The sequence below is a fragment of the Artibeus jamaicensis genome, unplaced genomic scaffold, assembly GCF_021234435.1.
Source record: "Artibeus jamaicensis isolate MK-2021 breed Jamaican fruit bat unplaced genomic scaffold, CSHL_Jam_final contig_3126, whole genome shotgun sequence".
Classification (NCBI taxonomy): domain Eukaryota; kingdom Metazoa; phylum Chordata; class Mammalia; order Chiroptera; family Phyllostomidae; genus Artibeus; species Artibeus jamaicensis.
Genome location: NW_026521723.1, coordinates 20237911 through 20264437, shown reverse-complemented (window position 1 = coordinate 20264437; position 26527 = coordinate 20237911). Strand labels below are relative to the sequence as shown.

Genomic DNA, 26527 nt, shown 5'->3' with positions numbered 1-26527 from the left:
AGGAAGTCTTTCAAGATCCAAATGGCCAAGAGGACTAGGGACCAATGCAGGGCTCCTGTCCTGGAGGTTGGAGGAGCCGCAGTGGAAGGTGCAGGGCCAGCCTGGCCTCCCTTTGTACAGTTGAGGCTAAGGATTAAGTTTTGGGAGGCCTAGAAGCCTGAGCATCTTTGCGTGTCTTCTGTCCCATGCAGCCTGCGGCGAGGGCGGGACCAGGACCAGCGTACTCCGATGCCCTGGGAGCTGTACCTGCAAAAATAAATTTCAGCTAAACAGCACCTTTGTCAGTGTCTGAAATGTGCTACGTAAACTTGCTTTTGTGTGCTGTGCTGTGTTTTGTTTTTGCTTAGCTTTTCTGTAAACAGTCCTTTCCAAAGAATCCCGACCTTGTCTCTGTGACCCCAGGGGCAGTGGTACTTTTCCACACGCACATCCCAGTCAGCAAAGAGAGGGGCGCCGGTGAGGAGCAGGGCTGATGCTGGGTGCTCGCCGGTTGGTGCTGCTGCAGAGAAGTAATGGAAGTCTAGGGAGAGGAGATGAGACCCCTGTGGGCACTGATTGCTACTGGCCAGGGTTCCTCTCCTTCTCTCATTCTCCAGGGGACTTAGCCTGGTGCTGGGGCCCCCATGGTTAGCTAGTCAGTGCTTGTTTCATCGGAACTGGTCCTGGGGAATGATAAGCTAAGGCTTCTCTGCAAAAGGGCAGCCCTTTGTCCGAGGCTGGGCTCTGTCACACTTTCAAAAATGAAAATTCCGCCACCCTCCTGGAACCTTTCTTGCAGGCTCCTGCCACCCCCTGCACATACACCGTCAGTCACAGCATCACTGATACACCCATTCTTTTAGTCTTCGGCACTGTGGACACGTTCAGTGTGATTATTCAGTGATTCACTGTCCCTAGAGCCTTCCATACTCCATCACAGGCCAGCCAAGTTTTGGGCTTTGGGGACATCAGAGCCTGACCTGTTATGCTTGGCTACTCCCAGCTGTCCTTGGCATTGGTTTGCTGGCAGCTAGGTGTTTGCTGAGATGGGGACTGGGGCCCTCACACTCTGGGGCTGGAAGGGTCAAGGATGGGACTCCAGTGACCGGTGTCCTCCTTTCTCCCTCTGCAGCTTGTCTCCAATGTCCTCATTTTCTCCTGCACCAACATCGTGGGTGTCTGCACCCACTACCCAGCTGAGGTGTCCCAGAGACAGGCCTTCCAGGAGACCCGCGAGTGCATCCAGGCACGGCTCCACTCTCAGCGGGAGAACCAGCAGCAGGTGAGTAACCCCCCCACCTCTGCACAGCTGGCAGGGAGCTGGCAGGGAGCAGACACAAGACCTGCCTCCCCACCTGCTGAGCTTGTGACAGCTGCCCAGCCCCACCTCCCTGGGTGGGGGGGCCAGCCCAGGGGAATGTTTCTCCTGGAGGGAGCCTAGCATTCCTGGCTCTGTGGGAATGCTCTAGGAGAGACTGGAGAGAGTTCTACCCCAGGGCTTGCCCCCTGCCTTCTCAGTGGCCCCCTGTGATTTTGCAAACAAGCCTGTGGCCCAGGTCTGGCAGCAGGGAGGGGCCCTCCGCCCCTGCTCAGGGGCTGGTGGGTGGGATTATGAGAGTGCCAGCTCTCCCCTCGGGATGAAGGGGAGGGAGGAAGAGAGGAGACCCAAGCTGTCAGCCCCCGTGACACCCACACCAGGCCTTTCCTCTGTGCTGAGTTCTGGGGTTTGGTTGGTTCAGAGAAAGGAAGCCGGCCCGGTTTCACCCTGAGCCTCACTCTCGGAGGACTCTTAGGCAGGGAAGCAGGCCCATCTCAAGGGCCACAGACTTGGGGGCTTCCTCCCAGTGACCTCAGGGCAGAGGGATGGGCCCCAGTGTGCTTCTCTCGGGTAGGGGCTGTGTCAGGGTTTCCCTCCTGTCTGCCTGGCATCGAGGGAGGGTCCTGTTTGGGGTCCAGGACTGCTGCATCCTCTTCTGTGTGTGAACCTGATGGCGGTCTGGGACCACTGAGACAGTGTGGAGCTGCATGGCTTTTAGACTGGAGGCCCGGAGAGGGCCCTGTGGCCCCAGGAGAAAGAGGCAGACCAATGGCTGGCAGGGCTCCCACGGACTCGCAGTCACACCTGCAAGAGATCAGGTCGCTCCAGACCAAGCCCTCCCTTTCTCCTCATGTTAGTGTCGCCCCCAACCCTCAGCAGACACCACCCTGTGCCTGCCCTTGTGGCCGGTGTGAACGCAGACGGGTGGCCTCAGAGCGTGAGGCTGGGGAGGTGAGGCTTGGCCCGCATAGTCACCTGCGCCCTCCCGGCGGGCATGGAGTGCGCAGGGTGGCCTGAGCACCCAGCAGTGCCACCAACGTGAGGGAGGCTCTGACTGTGGAGACGCATCCTGGCGGAGTGCCAGTGACGTCCAGACAGCGAGCGGGGAGGAAGCTCTGCGGCAGCTCTGCGGCCCTCCCCAGGTCACCACCTGTCTCCACTTCCCTTGCAGCCCGCCGCGTCTTGCCAGGTCCCCGGCTCATGCTGTCTAGTCGGGCACCTGGCTCGCTCCACGCGCTCACTCCTCTGGCCCAGCCTGGGCTCCTGGTCCCGAGTCTCCAATGACATCCAGGCTTGGCAGTGTCTCCTTGCCCCACCTTGGCACCCCACTCACGCCTAAGCCCCTACATTCCTCGAAGTCCCTCTCTGCCACCCCAGCCCCGGGCCCCAGCATCTCTCACCTAGAGGAGGACACCCGCCTTCTCCTTCCATGTTGGGGACTGTCCCTCTCACTTCTGCACCTTGACCTTTCTCCAGCAAAAATTAGCATTTTACAGCTCACCACAGTTTTTCTTGCCTTGGCTGTGGCCAGGCTAGACCTTCCAGCAGGCCCGTAGGGGTTTGGGGGACAAAGCAGGTTTGTTGTGCCAGGTTCTAGGCCAGGATGCCGGGGAGGGGAGTAGGGTGTGCTGAGCAGGGACGGGCTCTGCTCACCCAGCCAGACCCCAGCAGCTCTTGGGCCTCGCCCTGCCCCCCAAGGAAGGGGGGCGCTCCAGGTGCTGCACGGAGAGAGGCCTCAGAATTACCCGCTGGCTGCCCTCCGCGCACGCCTCCCGGCCCTCAGCCTCAGACGCAGTTGTAGATGTAGGGAGGTCTCGTGAGTCTACGCAGTCTGTAGCACACTTTCTCCCAGTCATTTCGTACTGTCACAGAATTGTCCTTTGGCTTGTGTTTCTGTCACCAGTAACTGTTTACTGAGAGCTCAGTAAATACAAGACTGCCTTCAACAGCCGTGCTCTCTGATGCCTGGGAGGGGCCCGGCTGCCCCGCAGAGAGCAGCAGCCCTCGCCAGCTCACCGGGGTCTGCCTGGCACCCAGCTGCCGGCCGTGGAGCTGGACAGGGCACTGCTCCCTTCCCAGGGAGCTGTCTCGTTGCTCGCACAACAGGAGACACGTGACTAGACCATGGAAGTACGGGGTGGTCAGGGATGGTGAGCCTCAGGGAGGGTTGGGGTGAGGATGGTTGCTGTAGCCGAGGGGTCGTGTGCAAAGGCAAGAAAAAACTACCAGAAGCTTGAGATGCCTCCCACAGTTCACTCTATCCGGGGCAGAGTGCAGACTTTAGTTCAAGGGGGCAGGGTGGGGAGCACAGAGGGGGTGGGCAGGAGCGAGATCATGGACACCTCCAGGCCAGGTTGGGCCTGGGGCTGGTTCTGCAAGCATCCAGAGACACAGAAGGGTCTTACTCGGGCCAGCGGTGTGGTCCGGTGTGTGTTTTAGAAGGATCACTCGTTGGCTTATAGTAGAGGCTAGATCAAAGGAAGCAGGCTTGGAGACGGAAGTGAGGCTGCCCCATCATCCAGGCTGGACCCGAAGGAGGCCCAGACCTGAGGATGGGGTGATGGACAGGACCTCCCAGAAGGGGGAGGACGGCAGCTGGGTCCGGGTTGGTAGGGGTGCGTCAGGGCGCAGACCAGTCACTGGAGGGGGGAGATGGAGGGGTGGAGGGGGAAGGGAGGGCACTGGGCTGCAGTGGAAGACAGGAGCAGGCTCAGTGGGCTCAGAAGGATCCACACGTGATGTGGCTGGTGGAACCCAGGGAAGCTTTGGAGGTTTGGAGAGGGGGGTGACATGGGTAAGGCTGGGTCCGGGAGAGACTGGGGCCGGACAGGCAGGGCGCAGGGCTGAGGGGCGGCAGTCTGGCCAGACAGCGTGGCCAGCATCCCACTGTTGGGTGAGAATGGCACGTGATGGTGGAGGCAGGTGAACAGAAAGAGCGAGTCCGGGAGCTCATGTCCAAACCAGCAGGACCCAGTCGGTGCCAGCCAGGGCCTGTGGCTGCGGGGCACAGCTGCATCTCAGAAAGTTTTGAGAGACAGAGCCATTCACCCGGGCAGGGTCTGGACCCTGGGATCGGGAGACTGGGGGCGTCACGGGCGAGGGCAGGGAACTTGAGAAGGAGAGCACTGGGGAGTGAAAACCAGGGGAGGGGAGTCTGGTTTCGAGTGTGGGCGTGGGTCGAGGTGACCAGACACCAGTCTGGTCGAGGTGACCAGACAGGGGGTGAGGTGACCACAGAGGTGCTGGTGGAAACCTCGCCCCCAGGGCAGGAGCGAGCAGGACAGAGGTGTTGACAAGTTTCACCTGGGGCCAGGGGGCGGAGCCAGAAAAGACCCAGGAGCTGGAGTTGGGTCTTAGGGCCATCACGGGGAAGCCAGGTGATGGACAAGGGAGCGCGGAGGGTTGCAGGCTGGAGGCTGGAGGGTGAGGCTCAAGATGAGAACGCCAAGAGCAAGCCTGGCCAGGGCGGTGGGCTGTGGAGTGTACAGGTGCGGACCACCGCTCCGGAAGCAGCAGGACCTCTCTGAGTGGGTGGGCCGGGGAGACAACACAGACCGGAGGCAAGGTCCAGCCCTGCACCGGCCAGCGTGGCGCTCCCCATCCACAGCGTGGCTCTGGCCCCTCTCCCTGCTTCTCCGACACCTCCTCCTCACAGGTGTTAGCTTGTTTCTCAAAGTCAGCACGCTTTCCCTCTCTCCCGGGCCACTGTCCCTTCCTCACTTCATTTTTATGGTCTCCGTGAAGCCTTTTCTTACCTCCCCGCTTCTCCGCAGCCAAGGTCAGGTACTCCTGCCCAGCGCCCTCTCGGCCCCATAACCCCCATGGGCTGCGAGCTTTGTGAAGGATAGACCTCGTCTGGCCAGTTCTCTGTTAGAACCCCTGGCAGCCAGCATGTTGCCTGAAGCATGGCAGATGCTCAACAAATATTTGGTAACTGATGGAATGGACCACATCTAATGCCCTCAGCAGCCCCATCCCTATTTACAGATGAGGAACCTGGCTGGGGCTCAGGGAACTTCAGTGAGTTGCCCAAGGTCACACAGTCTCAGGTGACATGCATGACTCTAACCTAGGTGCTCAGCGCTACAGGGCCACCAGGAGTACTTGTCCCCATGTGTGCGGAGGACCAGCAGGTGTCCCAGGGAGAGGGGGCCAGGCCGCCCTGGGAGCGGGACTCCACCCCTCACAACACACACAGGTATTAGCCCCACGAATCTGCGGACAGTCGGACAGGTTTTCCTGCGGGTGCTCACGGGTGTGAAGGACTCAACCCCGAGAGGAGGGGGGCTGCCAGAAGGGTGGAAGGAGCTGTGACGAAAGCATCTGCTTCCCTCCCCAGGAGAGGCTCCTGCTGTCGGTCCTTCCCCGTCATGTTGCCATGGAGATGAAAGCAGACATCAACGCCAAGCAGGAGGATATGATGTTCCATAAGATTTACATCCAGAAACATGACAACGTGAGGTAGGAGTGAGGCTGAGGGGCAGGGGCAGGGTGGGACGACAGGGCCCTGAAGGAGACCATGCGCCTTCCTACTCCTTCCCCTCAAGGGGGCGCAGCCCAGCAGGGTGGGCTGCTGGCTTCGACGTGTGTGTTGTGTGGGGCACCCCTCTAGGTCTGGAAAAGTGAATATTATTGGGGGAGGAGGCGGAGACAAGGTCACAGGGAGAGGAGGGGAAGAAGGGGGAGAAGGGAGAAAGCCACACCACCCGCTGTTGGGGGGGCTGGAAAGTACGTGGGACCCGAATGTCCCCACCATCATCTCAGTCTCCATCAGCGCCCCAGCGGCTGCCACGGCTTCTAAGCCAGTGTATTCAGGCACTGGACCAGCACTCTCTGCCTCATTGCTAATCCTCCTGACAGCTCTGCAAGGTGGGGACCCTTATCAGCACCCCTGCTGTAGAGACTGAGCTCAGAATGGCCAAGGCCTTTGGCCAAGGTCACTCGGCTAGGGGCGGGGGGCTCCCAGGTCAGCCCCCTAAAGCCCACGCTCCTTTCATTGTGTGTCTGCTGCTTCTCTAGACAGACGCTGCTGACAGCAGAAATGTGCAAACAGATGTAGATTAATAGAGTGCAAAGTCTGCCTATGGGTTCCACAGGGACACGAAGCGCTGCAGTGGCCTTCATCGCGGGCCCGCTGATCCTCCCATATGCCCGGAAACAGAGCTGCGGTTTGCCTTTGAGAGAGTTCCTTCTTCCCTGGGCAGGTTTTTCTAGGACCCAAAAGTCCTCTTATGTTGGTGTTGAGAGAGCCCTTTGGAGGCTTGGGCTGAATGGGATTAAGTGGAGGAACGAAAATCACACACACACACAGATGCACACCCACCCACGGTGAGGCTGGTGGCTGCCGCGGTGGCCGCGAGGGCGCTGTGTTTTCGTGCAGGGTGGGCAGAACGGCCTTGTCCCCAAGTGCGCCCTAGAATCCAGCAGTCAGTTCTGCGCGCGTGTCCTCTGTCCAACTCTTCACACAGACTCCAAGCTTCCGGGAGAAAATGTGCCTGCACGACACTTTTGTCCCCAGATTAAGGGGTATCCAATCCCCCTGGGGCCAACCCCCCCTCCACTGTCAGGCAGGGGCGGGGCAGAAAGCAGCAGGAGGAAGGCTGCCCCCGGCCGGTCTCCGTGCCCCGGAGGCATCCCCGGGGCTGCAGGCTCGGCTGCGGAGCCCGGAAAGGAAAGGGGGTCCGGGCCTCGGTAGGGAGCGCCCACCGCTGCTTTCCCCTCCTCCTCATACTGGCCTCTGTCCTCTCACGGTGGAGCGATCCCTGATGACAGTTAGTATGGAGAGAGATTTCTGTAACCCACACACTATTCTACGTGCTTTCGTATATTCACTAGTCCCAACCACAAATAGAAGGGGTCGGTGCCATTATTATCTCCATTTTACAGGTAAGGAAGCTGAGGCAGAGAGATTAAGTTGTCTAAGACCCATAGCTGGGTAAGTGAGAGAACCGTCCCCGAAAGCTTTTGGATACCGGAGCTTTCCCACGGCCTGACCACTGCACAGGTGTTTTTATACTCCCAGGAGGAAGGAGTTCACGCGAGATTGTGGAGGAAAGAATCCTGGGGACCCCCAGGCCAAAAAGAGACTGGGAGGGGAGAGGTTTGGCTTCCTGCCCACGTGTGTGCCTGGGGGGGGTGCGTGTGGCTAAGGACCCACTTGGGGCCTTTCTTGTCTGATGGCAGCCCCGAAATCTGGAGGACTCCGCCTTCTGACTTGTAAGAAGCAGCCCTCTGTTTTACAGCAAACCCCAGGCTCGGGTGGGAAGGATGACCTGCCAAGCAGTCCCACACACCCGAAGCCCTGAGCTCCCACCTTCTGGAGTGTTCTCTCTTTGTCCCATCTCCACCGCCCTGCCGGCCCTGCCATCCCTGCCATCGTTCTAGGCAGAGCATGGACAAAAGGTGCAGTCCTTGACTGCTGTTAGCACAGCAGAACTTTCAACGGATTTCATTAAAATATACAGTGGAACACCAAAGAAGTCCCGGAAAGTCACCCCTCAGAAACAGCCCACCTTTCAGGGCATGGATTCTCAGCCTGGCTCCGTTAGCGCATCGGCCCATCTGGCCTCCTCTGCCCTCTGCCCTGTCCCCTGCCCTCTCTCCACGCGGCAGGTGCCGTCTTATTCCCGCCCACGGCGGCTCTTGGGCGCTCCAGCCACCGGGTTTGGCCAGAGGCCTGATTCGGGCCTCTCCACCACCACAAGGAGTGGCCCCCTCCTGGGGGGACCCCGCCCTCACCCCTCCTCTCCAGAGAGGCTGTGACTTTGAGTCGATGAGAGAACAGAGCGGCTCAGCATCTCATGGCAAGAAGCAGACCCCAGCCCCAGAGGGGGTATTTCTGTTCTCGGACGTGCTCAGGATGAATGGCAGCAGTCAGGAAAGAGATGAAAGGAGAGAGAAACCTAGATGCCATCATTTTCCTGGGGACAGACATAATTCTGACTCTGAAAGTGCCAGGCTAGAGGTGGCGGGTGCGCATCAGAGGCCAGTCGCGAGCAGTCATGCAGATACGCTGCTGGGCCCTCCCCTCTTCCACCAGCCGAGCTGGAGGCAGCAGCTCTGGGTGGGGCGCTCTGCTCGTTCCAGTCTGGCTTGGGCTGGGCACTGAGTAGCAGCACAGTGTGGAAACACACTTGGGAGCCGGGGCTGGAGCACAGTGATTAGGCCCGGGGCCCTGGTTGGGCAGCCGTGCAAGGCCAGTGTTTCCTGGCTGTGTGACCGGGGCAGCAGTAGGCACCGAGCCCCCCAGTCCTCAGTTTCCTCCTGTACAGGACAGACAGGAAGGGGACCTGCGCAGAAGTGGTGTGAGGGGTCAGTGAAATGATGCGAGGACAGTGCTCAGCACAGCACCTGGCGAGGAGCGGTGTGCAGTCGCGGGAGCAACGGTTACTGTTGTTGCTGTTGTTGTGATTGTTATCACTCTCCTATCAGCAAAGAAAGCCTGGGGATTCTCTAGCTGGAGAGTGGAAGGGTGATGAGTCACATTCATCAAATCTCTGCAGAACAGTAATATTTAGGGAGGGTGATGACATGCTGTTCTCTACCCCACAGAGAGCAAGGCCACAAAAAAATAAATCTGCTCCGGGTGTGACAGATTGGGACTGGATCTGTGGAAGCGGAAGCGACTCGTGGGGAGGGAAGCGTTTGGGTGGAGTGGGGTGACAGACAGCCGCCTCGACTCTGTGGCCTCGCCCTCACTGGCCCCCAGGAGGATGGTTGTGGAGCAGTTCCCGGGGCTGCCAGGAGCTCGTCCGGTGCTTTGGTGCTGATCCGCCAGCAGCCGTGGGGCGAGGGGGGCCAGAGGCCAAGGAACCCCAGGGACTCCGTCCATGCCCCGTCTGATGTGCGGTGACAGATGGAGATGTTTCAGCTCCTCTGGCTGGACAGGTCAGCTGGGACTGAGGCCCATTGCTGGGATGTCAGACCTGAGGCTGAGAGCCCTCTCGCCTATCCCCGCCTTTCTCCTGCCCCTCCAGCTATCTGTCCCTCCTGTAGCTGGCAGTGCCGGGGTCAGAGGTGGGCCATGCTGTCCCCGTTCCTGGGACAAGAGCCTGGCACATGCCAGCAGAGGTTGCTCTGGTGTGGGGGCTCCCAGGGCTCTGCCTGGCAGGAGGGATACCGGGGTTAGGGGAAGGAGCCAGCCAGAGGAGCCCCACATCAGGAGGAGGCTTGTCCCCGTGGGTCACAGTAAAGGTACAGATGCAGCAAGAGTCAAGGTGACACCAGGATTCTGTGTTGAGCAGACTGGGTCACACCCTCCTCTGCCACTTGGTAGCTCTGGTAACTTGGGCAAGTCGCCTAATCTGAGCTTCAGCCCCTCACCCATTGTAAAGTGGGAGTAGTGGTGTCTACCCACTCCTCCGCTCAGCGGGTGTTTTGCCTCTGCCTCCCTGAGTGGGGACCTCTAGCTCACAGACATTTAGTTCAAGGCAGGGGATGAAGGGGAACACTGTCCCTGACACTGGGAAGCTCATCTTCTGTTTGGGAAGACACCTGCCAAACAGCGGAGTAATTAGTTGGTAATGCATCCCATGAGCAGTGGGCTGAGCCTGCTTTCTCCAAGGGTGTGGACTAGATGTCACACAACTCACGGCTCAGTTGTTCTGCTGTAGCTGTGATAAAGGTTAGGAAGAGCAGGGCCTACACGCTGGGCCCCCACCCCCACCCCGGGCTCCCCGCAGGGGTGCTGGGAGAGGGATGAGGTCAAGTGTGCAAAGCCTCGGCAAGGCTCCTGTCCCTGGAGGTGGCTGCAGGCTGTTTGTCCCATGGAGGTGGAGCAGGCTCTCAGGCATGAGTCAGGGTCAGGTAACCCAGTACCCCAAAGGTCTCAGGGGCCCAGAAGGCCCGAGAGGGTGCAGAAGGCTTCTCCCCTCCACAGGGGTCTCTGCTGAGTGAGGATGGCCCTGCAGCTGGTTGGTCTGTCCGGGTACCAGACTCCTTAAGATTTTAAAGGTTGTGGGTGGTGGGGGGGAGCGCCCTGTCCTCCGCTGAGCAAACTTGTTCCTTATTGGGCTGCGGGGTGGAGACCATGGGGATGGAGACCGGGCACACTGGCCTGAATCAGAGGCTCATTCTCAGGGACTCGAGAGCTCTGTGGGGCTGGAGCCAGGGGCCAGCAGAGGGGCTGGGCTGTTGGCTCAGGTGTGGAAACGAGTTACTTCCCTTCACTGTAGACAAGGCTGTGGCAAGGTCTCGGGAGCGCTGCCCTGCCTCCCCTCCCCCGCTTCCCAGTCTCCCCCGACTTCCCCGTGTAAGGTTATTATCTCCTCTCCTGTCTCCTTCAAGGACTTGGCTGCATCCCCAGGTCGCTCAGCCGTCTGGCTCAGCTACCTCGTGGTTCTGAATTACAATGACCTCGCCACCGTGTCCGTGGTGCTCAGAGTCAGCCCCGAGTGGGTCATGCACCCTTTGGGCGGAGAGGGGCGCGCTCACCTGCCACCCTGGCCCTGGCCGACCGGCCGCAGGGGGCGCGGTCCGTCAACGCCTGACATTCCTGTCTCCAACCTGATAGGAAGAAAAGTATTCTCAACTCTGTACTCATACCAATTATAGATATAAATGGCCTTTATATTATCATTCATTCCACAGGCACTTACTGAGATGGTCCGTGTGCCAAAGCGAGACTAGGAGTAGACGGAAAAGACGCCGCGCCTGCCCCTTAGGGAACTCGCGGCGCCCACCAGTGAGGAGGGGCCGCGCCGGTGCTGCGGGGCCGCGGCCTGAACTCGCGCCTGCCCCATGGGGGCAGGGGGGTGTTAAAGGGGTTGGGTCTTCTAATTAATTACAATTAATCTATTTTACTTGTAAAATAGACATGACGCCCAGTTTGCATTTTAACCACCCGAAGCGCGCGGTTCCACGGCGTTGGGCGCGTTCACAGCGCCCCCCGGCGGCTCGGCGTCTGGTCCGCGGCCAGGCTGCGGTCGCCCCCTCTCACACTCGCAGTCACGCGGTGCCCGCCCTTCGTGTCTGGCTTCTTTCTCCACTGACGCAGTGTCAGCTTCGGAGTTCACCCACGTTGGAGCATATGTCTGATGTTCCTTTAAGGCCGAATCATATTCCACCGTGTGTAAACGCCACACGGTGCTCAGCCACGCGTGGATCGATGTGCCCCTGGGCTGCTTCCCCCTCTGACTCTTACTGGTAACGCTCCACGAGTGTGGGTGTACAGACGTCTCTCCGAGGCCCTGTTTCCGGTTCTCTCGGGTACACAGGGAGAAGTGAAATCGCTCCATCAGGGGTCACTTAAAAAAATTTCTTTAAAGAAGCCCCATACTGTTTTCTTTCCCATGGTGACTCACCATTTCACCTTCTCACCAACCGTGCACGAGGTTCCCAATTTCTTCCTGTCCTTGCCTGGGCTTGGCCCTGACAGCAAACCTGCGCGGGTCCTGCCGCACACAGTGGGGACCCAGGGCAGCCGAGCCAGCCGCTGGCAAGGACGTATTGTGTGGGCTCCCTGCGGTCAGCGGGGAGGCGGGGGGACACAGGACGAGAGGAAGACTCAGGGCGAAGAGGCGCTGACCCACTGACCGTGTCAGGCTTTGTCTCTGAAGCCACTGGAACCAGCTGAGACGCATGATTCAGATCCTAGTAAGAATTCAGACGTAAGAAGGCTTAGTCCGGGCCGGGCGAGTGGAAGAAAACATTGTGAACATGGAAGAGTTGCAGTCGGGCCTCAGGGGAAGAATGTGATTTGTTGCCAACCTTTTAAAAACAAACATTTTTATTATGTTATATAAAGGGTGTATGCTCTTCGTAGAAACATTGAAAAATAAGAGCAGCATAGACCAAAAAAACCCGAAAGGCATGTACTCTCAGCCCCACGAGGCCGGACGGTTGCCTGGTCCCCGTGCAGTGCCCTTCTCCCTTAGCGGGTTTCTCCTTTGAGAGACACTTCCCCAGCCCTGGCCACGCTCCATAACAGCCAGTCTGTAGGGCGGTGCATTGGCTGGGTGGTGGGGGCAGGGTTTGTGGTCAGAAACAAGATGGACGGGTCTCCGGGAGGCACTGAGGCTGGCAGCACCGGTCTCAGGATGTACATTAACCCCAGACACCCTGGGCTGGGCCCTGCTGGTCAAGCCACCTTCTGAAGGAAGGTGTCCCGTCTGTGGGAGTGGAGAGGGCCTGGCCGGCTCAGGGCAGCTTCTCCCCGTTGGAGGAGCCTGGGCTGACATCGGTGTTTAGCATCCTCTCATTGGCCAGCTCCCTTTGCCTCTCCCAGCTTTGTCTTCAGATGGGTCTCTGACTGCTCCTAGTTCACTGCTTCACTGTGGTCATTTTTCCACCACCCCTTGGAAAACACCCAGTCGTGAGTGGCTGTTCTGAGCCAGGTGTTGGTAAGACCACACCTGATTGTGCTGCCCACCTAGTACATGTGAGTGACCATCGCTCCTTCTTTATCTTACAAGGGCAATGGATAGACCAGACCCAAGAGGCTCCCCAGGTTGTGTGGTTGGAGCAGATGGAGGGCACACTGGAGTGGGCAGCTCTCTTGGTCCAGAGCAGACTCTTGGCCTACAGCAAGGCCTCCACAGGCTGCACTGGGGGGGGCCCAGTGTCCTGGGAGCTGGGCTGATACCTTGCCATCCCTCCTTCTTACTCCCCCTGTGACCTGTTTCCCCAGGCCCTGGCTCCTCCGAGGCCCACCTTAACCGAAGGTTTGCTCCTGGCATTTCTCGAGTTCCCTCTCTGAGCAATGCCAAGGGATGCAGGAGGTCAGAGGAGCAGGCCCTCAGCAATGTCAGCTGCCTGACCACTAGGCGAACTCCCCCCTGGGTGTTCAGGGGTGCTGCTCCGTGTGGCTTTCGCATGGGAACAGGGTCCGCTTCATCAAGTCACAGGGCCTGTTGGCAGCAAGTGGGAGCAACCATGAGGAAATGCGCTTAGCCAGAAACGCGTGCGGCAAAGCTGAGCCGAAGCTTTGACAGATAGCTGAGGGGCCTGCCGTGGTAATGGGGATGGAGCGCCTGTCCACTCTTGCCTCTGGAGTGGGATGCAGGCAGCCACGCGTGATGGATGGCAGTCGATTAGGGACGCGCGCACAGCCAGAGTGGGCCTGCCGGCTTCTGTGCGGCGGCGCCATTTAGGGCCCGGCCACGTTCCCAACATGAGCTCTCGAGTGGGAGCTAATCGATGAATTAGCACCTTATGGCATGCCTGGGCCCCGGGCTGGTTGTACAAAGGCCTTCAGAATCACCAGGGAGCAGACCACGAAATGTTGGCCAGCGGAGCAGCCAGTCTGCCTTTGGGTAAACCTGGTGAAACAGGAGCCTCCAGGAGTGACAGTCACTGAGCAGAATCCTCTCTAGGACAGCAGAGAAGTGCGACCTGCCTCTGACGGGAGGTGGGGAAATGTGGGGGTGGCAGCGTTTCCGTAAACGTGTAGGAGAGGCTGCAGGGGTTCAGCATTGGGCTCTCCAGGGCCCCATCCAAGCTTCCATGCAGGTTAGAAGCCCTGATTTGAGCCCCCTCCTCCCGGACTGGCTGGTTGCCCTGTCCTATCACCCGAAGGAAGGGAGCCACAGCAGCCCACCCCTCCCTGGCTCCTCTGCAGCTATTGCAGGTCCCCGGTGGGGGCCAGGGAAGAGTAAATCCCAGGAGTCGGAGGACGGGTCAGGCTTTCTAAGCTGCCTGGAGACCCTCACCGACGTTCCCAGCATCTCTCGGGACAGAACCAGGAAGCTGACTGTGGCCTCTCTTGCCGTCCCACCGTTTGTTGCACGAATACTGCGGGGTGTCTCCTGGGTGCCGGCCGGGGCTCTGCGGACCCGAGTCTTAGGCGGTATGCTTGGGGCTCCGAGAGGCCCAGTGGGGTAGAAGCAAGAGCTACTGGAGTTCCGGTTCTGCTTCTTAGTTGCTTTGAAACTATGAACATTCTCTTCCATTCAGCCAAAATATATGAGGCACTACTGTAGGTTGAATTTTGTCCCTCTAAATGATATGTTGAGGTTCTAAATCCTGGTATCTGTGAATGCGACCTTATTTGGAAATGGTGTCTTTGCAGATGAAGTCAAGTTAAGAGGGGGTCATGCTGGACAAGGGTGGGCCCCTAATCCAATGTGACTGGTCCTGATACAGAGAGGAAAATGCCCTGTGACGACAGAGGCCGGGATTAGGGTAAAGCAGCTGCAAGCCAAGGTGCCAAGCCAGCCACCACCAGGAAGCTGCAAGGGAGGGTTCGGCCCAGAGTCTCAGAGGGGCGTGGCCCCGCGCACACCCTGGTTCCGACTTCTCATGCCAGACCTGGGAGGGAATGAGGTGTTTTCAGCCCCCCAGTGTGTGGTCCTTTGTTCCCGCAGGCCTGGGGACGTGACGCACGGACACTCGCTGTGTCCTGGGTGTTGTGCTAGGTGACGGGGGTGGTGTATGTGGTGGGGGTGGGGACAGACAGAGCAGAAGGCAAGTGGACAAGACCCGTCCTCAGTCAGTCAGTCACTCAGCTGTAAATTTTATTGGACATTTACTCTCTGTGCCAGGCCTTGCGCTGGGATGTAGCAGTTAATGGAATGGACCAAACTCCCTCCTTACAGGAGTTTACATTCTAATAGGGAGAGACAGACAGGAGCATAATGATAGATAACCACAGCGACCTAAGTGGCATATTAAATGTCGACAGGTACAGGGTGTGGGGGGAGTACAGCTGGGAGGGGCTGGGGTTCCCACAGGTGCTGGAAGCCACCCTGACAAGGTACCGTGTGAACTAGTGCAGTGGTTCTCAACCCCGGATGGACATCAGCATCACCACGGATGCTTCAGATAAAAAGCAAAAAGCAATTGATGGCAGAGCCCCACCCCAGGCCAACCATGTTCGACTCTCTGGGGGTGGGGCTCTGGACCACTCCTTATAAAAGCCCCCAGATGGTCCGACAGGCACCAGCTCTGAAAACCACCAGCCCAGCAGGATGAGAGCTACAGCGGAGAAGAGTGTTCTCTGTGGCCCAGCGAGGCCACCTGTGGAGAAGGACAATGGTCCAAGCCTGTCCTCGTCCCTATGGGGCAGGCAGACACCTATCTGTCCTGCCCGAGTGGCTAGGTGACCTTGGACCGGTGCCCGTGGCTCACACCCATTCGCCCCACACTTCCCAGAGCGGCTCCTTCCCATTCTTGTCCTGCCTCTGTCAAGTCTGGAGACTGACCCCCTCCCTTCTGGGATCTCGCCAGCCCGGGGCCCAGAGTGGAACCGCTGCTGGTCCTGGTGTCATTGGCTTTGCCTTTGAAATAGTGAGGTCAGCTGGCTGTGCTACTTGACCCTGGAGCAGCCAATTTTGCCCTCAGCTTGACTTGGCTTTGCTTTCCTGAGAGTTAAGGATTTCCAGAACAACTATGTAATGGCGCTTCTCACAGGCTAAGAGAGACTTTTCTTTCCTCCTGGGGGGAGTGGGGCAGGAGCCAGGATGGGGGCCACACGTAGGGAGCCCAGGTCAGTGTCACAGCGGGTGGGGGGCCTGGCTGCAGCAACTCACTCACTCCTTTTGCACCCAGAGTGCGGGAGGCTGGAGACTCCCCGGGGCAGGCACTGAGCCCCGCTGCCTGTCAGACACCAGGCATCAAAGCTTTGTGGTGACTCACGGCTGCCTTTCATCTTCTGAGCAGGGGGTGGGGGGCCTGGCCGGGAGCAGCTCCTCTGATGTCCGGAGTCCTGTGGCCTGAAGGGACCGTGTCTCTCTTCTCTGTTCCTCCTGCTCCCCACCTTTTTTCTTTCCCCTCATTTGTCTCCTCTCTTGTCACATCCCCGCATTTCCTCACTCCCTGTGGCTTTCCTCCTGCAGTTGTCTCGCTGACCCAGGCTTGAGACGAATTCCCTGGCAGGGGTCCCTCCACGTGAGCTGGCAAGCAGCTGCTGCGCCCGTGCCCTTCCGGTGGAGTCCTGTACCCGCCTACCTGCAGCAGCTCACCTGTCCCTCACCTCCATCAGCCTCAGATACAGTGCCAGAGCGTAGAACCATGACTGTATTCACTTAAGGTGACCGTAGGCCAACAGGCAGCGTGATATTTATCGGTCGAACTCCTGGGTTCTGGTGTCAGTTTGCCTGTGTGGCTTTGGGCAGGTGACTCAGCCTCTCTGTGCCTCAGTTGTCTCATCTGGAAGAGCAGGGGACTAGTCTCGGGGTGGTTGCGAGGCTTAAATGAGTTAACATGAAGTGCTTAGAACAGTGTCCAACTGGTTTAGAATGTAGGTTTTATCATTCAGGTGTGGTGAGTCCAGGAGATGATTTCCATCAGAAAGATAGTCTGTTACAGTTCTGAAGAGGTGAGGGCCAGCGTGCTGTGGGCCGCCAGGCCGGGAAGCATCGGGGGTAGGCAGGAAGCAGAGTGGGGGGGAGAACGTGGGCAAGAGCCTTCACTGGGGGAAGGAGCAGGTGAGACACGGTTAGCAGGCTTAGGACTGTGTCCCGGGTTTGCGGCCACCTGTCCCTGGGGTGATTAGGGCAGGGGACCAGTGGCCTGGGTGTGAGAGCCTGTGGGGGGGCAGGGACTCTAGACTGTGAGGTGACTTGTTGATGCCGCTAGGAACTGCCTAGCCCGGGAGAGACAGGCTCCCCGGGGTGAGTAAGGCCCCAGATGTCAAACATCGGAATAAAAAGACATGCTTAATGCGCCCGCACACTTTCAGAACGAAATGACAAAATATGTTTAGTTCTACATTGTCACTTTAAAGTGGGACTGTCAGCCCTGGAGCCTCAGGAGCCCGCGGCCTGGTGGAAGGAGCCCTGGCCGCCGCTGGGCCCGGGGGGCCAGGTGTGCCGCTGCCTCTGGCTTCTGTGACAGGGACGCGGCCAGCCCTGGGGCTCCGGCCGCAACTCAGTACGGGAGAGTCCATATGTTTTCGTGTCTGCTGCAGGAAGGAAATGCTAGGGGCCCTTACACATGCTGGCCCTGGGGCCTCCCCTCCGGGTGTCTGTTATGAAACAAAAGGAAGATGTTTCAATCTTGGAAACAAGATCTTCAGAAACATAAAAGATCCACAGTGTGCAACGCAGGGACCAGCTGGTGCATTTGATGGGTGCTTAGGAGTGACACCAGAGGAGCTGGTGGGCAAGTTGGGGGCCTTCCAGAGGTGCTTCTTGGCTGTGTCTTCCTCTCTCTGCCCTGGGCCTCCTTTAGTCTGCCCCTTCTAGAGGATTTCTTTGGGACAGAGATTCCCTTGTGTATGAAGTGCGGCTGCCATTAGGCCCTGAAACACTCTCCAGAATAGAGGAATCAAAGGCTCCCGTCCTCAGGCCCAGCCACCTTGAGGGGACAACTCCGCAGTCAAGCACAGGCTGATCCAGGGGTGCGGGAGAATTGGGGGCCAGGCCCCTGTCTGTAGTAAACTCAGGCAGGCACACCCTCCCAGACCTCCTGTGCCCCCGCCCCCAGCCCCCGTCCCCCTGGGTGGCAGGGAGAATACAGAAAGCAGGACTGGAGGTGTCAGCAAGGTGAGGGCGGCCTTCTCCGGGCTCCGAGGCTGGGGCCTCTGTGCCCTTCCCAGCAGCCGTGGGGAGCTTCCTGGGACTCGTGCTGGCTGGCAGCTCTCCTACGGCCAAGGGCGAGCCTGGCTGCTTCCCCCTGAACTTCCACCCTCAATGGGGTCTTCCTCCACCTGTGTCCCCAGCATCCTGTTTGCTGACATCGAGGGCTTCACCAGCCTGGCATCGCAGTGCACCGCCCAAGAGCTGGTCATGACCCTCAACGAGCTCTTCGCCCGCTTCGACAAGCTGGCTGCGGTGAGTCACCCTGCCCGTGCCCTCGGGCACCCAGTGCCTGAGCCAGGGCCAGCAGGGTGGCCGGATCTGGGCTGCCTGGGGGAGGGTGGCTACGGTCAGGGACTCGATGGACCACAGGGACAGGCACTGTGCCAGGGCGTGCCCTGCGGGGCAGCGCCTGCCACTGGGGACCGGCGGCTGGTGACCGTGGCTGTGTGCCCTCCTACCCTGTATCTGCCCTGGCCACACACTCAGCTGGAGATGCTTTCTCAGAGTCACGGGTCTGAGGGAGCAGGTAAGTGAGCCTCCCTCCATACAAGGGGGTGGGTGGTGAGGCCTGCAGGCAGCACTGCCCGGACCCCTGAGGAATTTCTCTTCAGGGGGGCAACTTAGGTGCCATAGAGCCTCTGTCCTGATGAGGCTGGCCGGAGTGGTCTGCAGACAGCTAGAGAGGACTCTTCAACCTTGGGACAAAGTGGAATCAGCACCCCGGGGCAGGCAGGGGTGGGTGGTACTTCCTTCACTCGTCCTCGTTCCCCAGCTTTTGTGGCTTGGGGTGCTGCTCCGGGCCCCTGTGGAGCCACTGCCTCTCAGGGGCCACCCACTGCCGTGGCCCGGCACTTGGCCGAGTGCCCTAGTGCTGGGCCACACCCTGCCGATTGTTTCGCCACGGAACGAGGCCGAGGGGAGCAGGTCATGCCTGGCACTTGGGCGTGGGCGAGCCTCACATGAGTCTTGGTGTCCAGCTTCATAAATGGACTTCCCGGGGCGGCTCAGAGGGGTGATTAATGGCCTTCCATCTCAGTCCCAGTTCCAGAGTGGCTTGCCAGGTGACTCTGCTGAGCTGTTAGTGTTATTGTGGCTGGCACTTCAGCCCTGTGGGTACCTTAGGTTGAGCAGACTCTTTTTTTAAAGATTTTATTTATTTATTTTTAGAGAGGGGAAGGGAGGGAGAAAGAGAGGGTGAGAAACATGGTGTGAGAGAGAGAGACATCGATTGGTTGCTTCTCACACGTGCCCCAGACGGGTACAGAACCCGCAACTCAGGCGCGTGCCCTGACCGGGACTGAACCAGCAACCTTCCGCTTTGCAGGTGATGGTCAACCCACTGAGCCACACCAGTCAGGGCTTTTCTTTTTCTGTTTTTAAGATTTTATTTATTGAGTGGAACTCTTTGATAAAAACTCAGGCAGAGGGTCAGGCAAAGTTGTGGTTAAATCTCATTTCTTCTTCATTCTAGTCATACATGGTGACTAATCAGAACCTTAGGCCAAGAGTCAAGGCCTGCTCTGGGGGGCGTGGTGGGGAGGGGGACACTCCGCTGAGCCTGAGGCCTTCCTCACGCTGACCGGCCGGGCTGCCCAATTTGCTGCCCTGGACTGGGGGAGGCTGGAATGCTCCCTTCAGGGCTGCCCAGCCTGTCCTCTGCGCCCCGAGGCTTCGGGTGCGCCTGCCCTGGGACGGGCCCCCCGCCGTGGGATGCGGGGGGGGGGGGGCTCTGGGTCTGTGCTCACTGCCCTAAAAGGCAAGTTATTCCAGGCACGGAGTGAATCTGTTTGCTTCCAGTTTTTTACCCTCCCACTTCACTGTCCTGCTATTTTTTAATTTTTTTAATTAATTTGCTTTCCAGGAGAATCACTGTTTACGTATTAAGATCCTGGGGGATTGTTATTACTGCGTCTCGGGGCTGCCTGAAGCGAGGGCCGACCACGCCCACTGCTGCGTGGAGATGGGCATGGACATGATTGAGGCCATCTCGTAAGTGCCGGTCCCCAGGGGGAGACTGTCCATCTCCAGGACTGCTGTCCTGTCTCCGGGGGGCCTGCCTTTCTGCAGGGGGACTGGTCCACAGCCCAAGCGACGGCCTGGCTGGCAACCTGGTTGGACGACTGGAGGAGGGAAACAGTGGGGCGGAGCCATCTCCCCAGGACCATCCGGCCTCATGGGAGGGTTGGTTTGCACCTGCAGGTGTCGAGCCTTCTCCTGGGCTCCCTTCCCCCACAGCAGCCTGGGAAGCTGAGGGCTCGGCGGGAGGTGTGGTTCCACCTCTGCAGCAGTGCAGGACGAGCCGCAGCAGGCTGCATGGCCCCGCACCGCGGTCTCTCATGTCCTCTCGCCATCGCTCAGCCAGAGAGGAGCCCCCAGCCCCGCCTCTTCCCAGGCGGGCAAGGCTGGGCTCATGGCCAGACAGCTCTCCAGGGTGACGCGCCGAGGCAGGGGGAGGCAGACACAGGTGTCCCCCTTTTGGGAAAACTTGTTCTTCCTGGGAGTTCAGGGAAAAGGATGTGGGCCAACTCTTGAGCATTGTTGCCATAGAAGGAGCCCTGGTCATTAAAAGTCACGGACAACCCAAGCTTAAATGTCGTCCAGGGCCAGGTCAGAGGTTGCATCCAGGTTCAGTAACTTTGAGCGTTAGGTGTCTGGGCGGAGGCAGAGGCCAGAGTGGCAGGCCGGGAAGTGGCTGGTTTGGTTCGGTCCCATTGGGCGGCGTTTGCCGAGTGCCCCCACGGGCCCGGGCTAGCCAGTGGGTCCCTCGCCCAGAAGCATGGGGTCTGGTGAGGGAGAGAGGCTGGGACTCCACTGCCCTCACAGCAGGCGTGCCAAGTGTACACCACCAGGAAAGGGAGGCAAACGGTGGTGGGAGGTGTCACGGAGGCAGCCACGGATTCCACTGAGAGGACCTGCAGGGGCTTCCTAAAGGAGGTGGCCCTGGAGTTAAGCCAGGAAGGTGGAATGAGATACCATCAACCTAACCAAGTTGCTAGAGGCATTGTGGACGGAAGGAATGGCTCCAGTCATCAAGTATTTGCAGAGTTGGTTGGTCCCGGATGACATAAAGCCACCCTGGGGTGCGTCTCAGCCTCTCCCTTGTGGGGTGGGCCGGAGTTCTCATGGCCAGACTGCCGGCCACAGCTGGCTGAGTGGGCTTTCCCCAGGGTGTCAGGGAGGTCCAGGTCCCTAAAATGTGCACACTGTGCCCGCTTTCGCCGACCCTGGGAGCCAGACACCTATCTGGAGATGTGTAGCTTCTATCCTCCTCCCCTTCCCACAGAAGGCCCACCTCCTGGGGGCCTCTGGGTACCCAGTGCAGTAGCAGGGACTGGAGCGGCCTGCTGGCGCGCCGAGGACACCTAGTCCCCTGGCCCTGCCCCGGCTCCCTTTCTTTCCTGAGCAGACGTGTGTGTCTTCTTTTACCCACCCGTCTCTGTTCTCCAGCCTTGTGGATCAATCTGAGAGCATTATATGAATGGGGTTTGTACTGGCTGTAAATTCCCTGTCTGGCTCAATCTGGCACTAGTGTTCATTTGCATTTTCGGAACACAATTTAATTGACTGAGGGTAGCCATGGCCCCAGGTGCCCCAGAGAGGGGAAGCTGCGAGGCCTAGGGTTTAGTGTGAGCTACTGCGCCACCTTGTGACCATGCCAGGAAGCAGCACCTCTCACAGGTCACAGCCCCTGAGCTCCCTCCCGGCCCCCACCCCGCCCTGCAGATTGGAATGTATCAGGCTGGGTTTGGGCTGGCCCGGAGACAAATGACTCTTTGACCCTGCATCTTCTGACAGCCCCTGACCCCCTGCCTTCCAGCCTCACCCCTGCTCCATCCCCAGGTTGGTCCGGGAGGTGACGGGGGTGAACGTGAACATGCGCGTGGGAATTCACAGCGGGCGAGTACACTGCGGTGTCCTTGGTCTCAGGAAGTGGCAGTTCGACGTCTGGTCTAACGACGTCACGCTGGCCAACCACATGGAGGCCGGAGGCAAGGCTGGGTGAGTGAGGGCGAGGGCCGGGCGCAGACTCGTCCTGCCGCCCAGGCCCACTTAGGGCAGCTGTGAGGGCCAGGGCTGGGTGAGCAGGGGGGAGAGGCTCGGAATCCTGGGGTTGGTAGACTTTAAGCAGAAATTCTTCGACGTGACAAATTACTTACACGACATATGGCAAGTTGCAGAATGCATCAGGTCACCTTAACCAAGATACAGTGGGCAGGGTAGAGTTCTAGAGTGAGGGGAACCACAGATAACTTCTGGGGTCCCCAGGACAGAAAAGAGGTGGCACGTGAGCTGGCCTGGAGGGCGGACAGGGCTGGACGGACGAGGCTGGTGGGGCTGGACGGTATCGGGCTGAGGGATGGGGCGAGGGCAGACACGGGAGGAAAACACAGTGTTCCGAAGAACAGAGGTAGAGCAGACGGCCTTTTAGGGACAGGCGTGAGAAGCCTGTGTTAAGAAGGACATGACGACGGCCAGGCAGCTGACAGTGGGAGCCACTGTGGGCTCCTGAGCAGGTTTGCAAAGTTTGAGACGGCAGGCCGTGTCCCCTGGCAGGCTAGTGATGCACGGTACTGTGATAATGACACGTCACGGATGTGAGGCAGTGCGGTCATGGTGGACACGGGCTGGGCAGGCCCTGCCTGGGGCGTTTCGATGACATTGGAGGGACACAGGACGTAGAGGTGGGGATCAAGGTTGGGGTCAGCCTTTGAGGCAGACTTTAAACTGTGCTGTGTGGTTGCAGTTGAGTTCTGCATAGCAGCTCAGTTCTGAGTTCAGATTCCCGCCTCCCTCCCCACCTGCAGGCGCATCCACATCACCAAGGCCACACTCAACTACCTGAACGGCGACTACGAGGTGGAGCCGGGCTGTGGGGGCGAGCGCAACGCCTACCTCAAGGAGCACAGCATCGAGACCTTCCTCATCCTGCGCTGCACCCAGAAGCGGGTTCGGGGGCAGGGGGCAGGGGGCCGGGAGGCTTGGTGGCTTCAGTCTTTTGGGAGGAGTGTGTCTTGGCCTTTCGCTGCCTTCTCTCCTCCACTCAGTTCATGCATTCCTTATGCAGTCGCAGTCCCTGCATCTTGGGAAGGACATCAAAGCTACGGGAGCCCTGCACAGGCTGATGGCAAAGAGGGAATGTTTTCAATTGGCTTCTGTTGCAAAAATGCACAGGCCTCAGGTCAGGTAGCAACAGCGCATCAGAAGGTCCGGAGCTGGAGAGGAAGCCTCAGGGAGATCTGCGTCTCGCTCCCCGCACTCCTTTTCTGTTGCCTGAGCTAAGCAGAGCCTGTCCTTTCTCCCTTTCTCCCCCCGCCTGTACTTGTGTATCTGTTTCCTGAACCTCAGTCTTTTCTTTCACTTTCTAGTCTCTTTCTCCGTCTCCCTTTTGTCTCAGCCCACACTTACCAAAACGTGAAACTGAATTATCAGCAGACTGCAGTGTTCTATTTCTAATAGTGTCATGCTCCAAGTTCTTAATTTTTAAAGTGAATGATGAGAACACTTTCTGTTTCTCCCTAGATTAAAATGCCTTTTACTTATGAATCTTTTAGTTGAATTTATCTCTTAGTCAGAGTCCTCTAACAGAGAAAAGCTTCCCTTTTTTGCCCCTAAGAAGTCAGACTAAAGACATAATTAAGCTGTGAGAGAAGTTCAGGGAGTCTTGGATGGGAGCAAAAGTAGGTTTTTAAAGGGAGGCTGGTGTCTTGGGGGCAGATGCCCACGCCAGGAGGGGACATCAGAGGGCAGGCTCGCTCAGCAGGGTACCCAGGACATGGCCCCGGGCTGCAGGGGCCTCTGGGGCGCTGTATCAGGCCCCTCACAGACACCAGGAAGAGGACGAGAGGAAGCAGGGCACTTTGGAGAGAGCTCCTAGTGGCTTCATCGACACGTTGAAACATTTGCTTGTGGTTTGGCTAGAGTAGAAATGAACCCAAACCGTTCCAGGCCCTCGGCCCCATCCTTCCTCTCTGCCTCTTCACAAGGCCTCCAGCAGCGCCCCCCGCCCGCCCCATACCCTGGGTTCTCTGGGTCTGGGTTCTTCCAGCTTGACAGGTGGCCCAGAAAGGATGAAATGGAAAGAGACAGATGCACAGACAGCGCCCCCTGCCCCCAGCAGTGTCCCCTGAAACAGTCTGTGCCCGCTTCTGGCCGCACCCCTAATCCTGCACACTCCCTTCCCAGGCTTGGGGAGAGAGCTGTGGCGAGGCTGCCTCAGGGCTTTTCGGGGGCTCTCCAAACCTTCAGGGGAGCCTGTTTGGAGGGGTGCGTAGACAGATGGGTAGAGGATCATGGCCGGCACGTGGGTGGCTGGCTGAGGCCCTGCTGTGCTCTGCACCATGCACGCCAGCCCTTGCCTTTCCTCTTCCAGTGACCCAGACCTGTGGCGGCTGCTTTCTGGGCAGCAGGGCCGGCCCTGCTGCCCGCTCTGCTAGGACGTGCCTGTAAGTTGAGTGGAGTTGAGGGAAAATCCAGGTTTTCTCTCCCTCTGTCACCTGGGCATTTACAGACCCAGGCTCTGCCCACCCCTCAGAGTTCCATGTGAGGAACAGATGTTCCCGGGCGCATTGCTTTCTCACAGGACCCGCCTCATTGTCTCGTTCTGCCGCCCCGACCTGGACCAGCCAGGGCTAGTGCTGGGGAGTCTGGGGGGATTAGGATGCTTTCCTGGGTGAGCTCTAGGATCTTGGCAGACTTCTGGGCTCCAGGCTGTGCAGAGAAGAGAAGAGCAGCTGCCTTAACCCTTGGGCATCTGGCCAGGCACCTGGGAGGAATGAGAAACTCCACACTGGGGCCCATCTGGTGGCCCTGGCCACAGGTTGATGCATTTGTGTTGCTCTCCCAGAAAGAAGAGAAGGCCATGATTGCCAAGATGAATCGCCAGAGAACCAACTCCATCGGGCACAACCCACCGCACTGGGGGGCCGAGCGCCCCTTCTACAACCACCTGGGCGGCAACCAGGTGTCCAAGGAGATGAAGCGGATGGTGAGTGCCTGGCAGGGCAGTGTGTGGGCTGCACCCTCGGGGGTGGCCTTCTGGGGGTGTGAGGGCTGGGCCAGGCTTCTGGTGCTGCCGAGGGAATCAGGACGGCCACAGAGAAGCCACCCGAAGTGGGCTCACCCCAACTTTGGACTAGGAGCCAGAGTGCCTGACTGCTGGTCCCAGGCTCTCCCCGTGAGCTCCACCGTCTCCTGGCATGCTGAATTTGGCTTTGCAGCAGAGTGGTGATGCCCCTTCCTCCCTGGTGCAGGCTGGAAGCAGGCCCAGCTGGCCGGACCCAGGGTGAGGCCCTGGGGAGCTGGGTGGGCATTAGCTGGTCAGACGTGTCTTCCAGCACCTGTGGCATTCGCCAGGCAGTTGACTCAGGTGTTCAGAAACCATACCAGTACTTTTTGGCAAGTGCCAAATGATGGTCGCCTTTGCCCACGGTGCTGAGAAACACACCTGCCGACTCCAGCTGGCTGGCGGGTGCATGCGGATTGAGTGAGCGGAGGCTGAGGTAGGGTGCTACCCCCATCTCACGGGACCCGGCCTGCCTCAGGGGACAGATACCCAGTGTCCCTGCATGCAGGAGGGATGAGCTAATTCAGAATGTGTTGCCCAGGTCTCAGTGATAATAGAAAGGAATTGGGAGGCAGGAAGAAGAGGGATGACAAGAGTCAGGGACAGCAGCTTTTTTTCCCCTTTCTTCGGAGAGCTTAAGGGCAGCCTGGCTTCCAGGCAGGACCGCCGCCCTGCTGAGGGGGCCGGGTGAGGAGCGAGGGTGCAGGGGTCGGTGTGTGGCCATGCACCTCCCATGGAGCAGGGTGCAGGCACGAGTGGGGTGCACACACTAGGGCCCCTCGCTGGGGTCTGCGGATCAGACCGGGTTTCAGTTGCAGCTGTCGGGGTGAGAGGCAGACTCCATGGGCATTCAGGGGACCGAGCCAGGGACCTGACGGAGGAGACAGCTGCGGACCCAAGCAGTCTGTCTGTTCCTTGCCGGCTCGCAAGTAGCAGATGACAAAGGTTTAAGGAAAGTGTATAGGAAAAACAATGAATTGGGTCAAGACCTCCACTTTATTTTTTACGGTAAAGAATCGACTTGTAGGACACCACGGTTATGAGGGAGCAGAGTGGGAGAGGCCCAGCCTTACTCCTGAGCTTTGAACTTGGACTTCCACAGTGTTGCCCGGGGCTCCAGCCACCCCCCTCCTTCCCTCAAGGGCCCTCCCAAGAGGGAAGAGCTGTTGGTGGACCCTCCTTGTTCTCACCCCAGCCCTTTAGTGATCTTCTAGAGACTCTGTGCCCACAAGACCAGGGCAGTCCAGAGAGGGAGAGACCGAGAGCAGGGTGGAAAGAGTGAGGCTCTCATTCCTGCAGGAAGAAAGAGAGGAACAGTGGAGCGGGAAGACAGGAAGAGGGTAAGTGGGGGTGGGGGTGCAGGACATGATGGAGCACGGGGACCGAGGAGATGAGAGGGAGGAACAAGGTGAGAGGAGGAGCCACCAGCCGGCAGGAAAGGCGCCTGGGGCTACTTTCTGTTTAAAATCTGTGGAAATTTTGTTCTTTAGTGATATTTGGTATAAGTGGGATCTTTGGTTGTATCAGAGCCTCAGAGGCAGTTTGGACAATAAACATCAGTTTGGCAGGCATGTTACTCAGTGTTAAGACACGGAACTTGGAAGAGTTAGTTCGAGGGCTGGATCTGGCCACGGGCTATCTCGGGGAGACTAGCTGCAGGCTAGGCTCCTTCAGGGTGTCAACGGCCTCCCCCATCCCGGCTGGGCAGAG

The 26527-nt window shown here is 58.9% G+C and overlaps 1 protein-coding gene across 2 annotated transcripts in view; it reads left to right on the top strand.

The window, feature by feature from the left end:
- ADCY5 (adenylate cyclase 5) overlaps nucleotides 1-26527 on the top strand; it is a 144595-nt gene that overhangs the window by 80528 nt on the left and 37540 nt on the right. For both annotated transcript variants that reach the window (XM_053663036.1, XM_037132305.2), the window contains exons 2-8: nucleotides 1112-1261; nucleotides 5637-5758; nucleotides 17895-18006; nucleotides 19616-19743; nucleotides 21595-21753; nucleotides 22560-22701; nucleotides 24599-24739. In XM_053663036.1, coding sequence (XP_053519011.1) covers nucleotides 1112-1261; nucleotides 5637-5758; nucleotides 17895-18006; nucleotides 19616-19743; nucleotides 21595-21753; nucleotides 22560-22701; nucleotides 24599-24739 — 954 coding nt within the window. The remainder of the gene's footprint in view (nucleotides 1-1111; nucleotides 1262-5636; nucleotides 5759-17894; nucleotides 18007-19615; nucleotides 19744-21594; nucleotides 21754-22559; nucleotides 22702-24598; nucleotides 24740-26527) is intronic.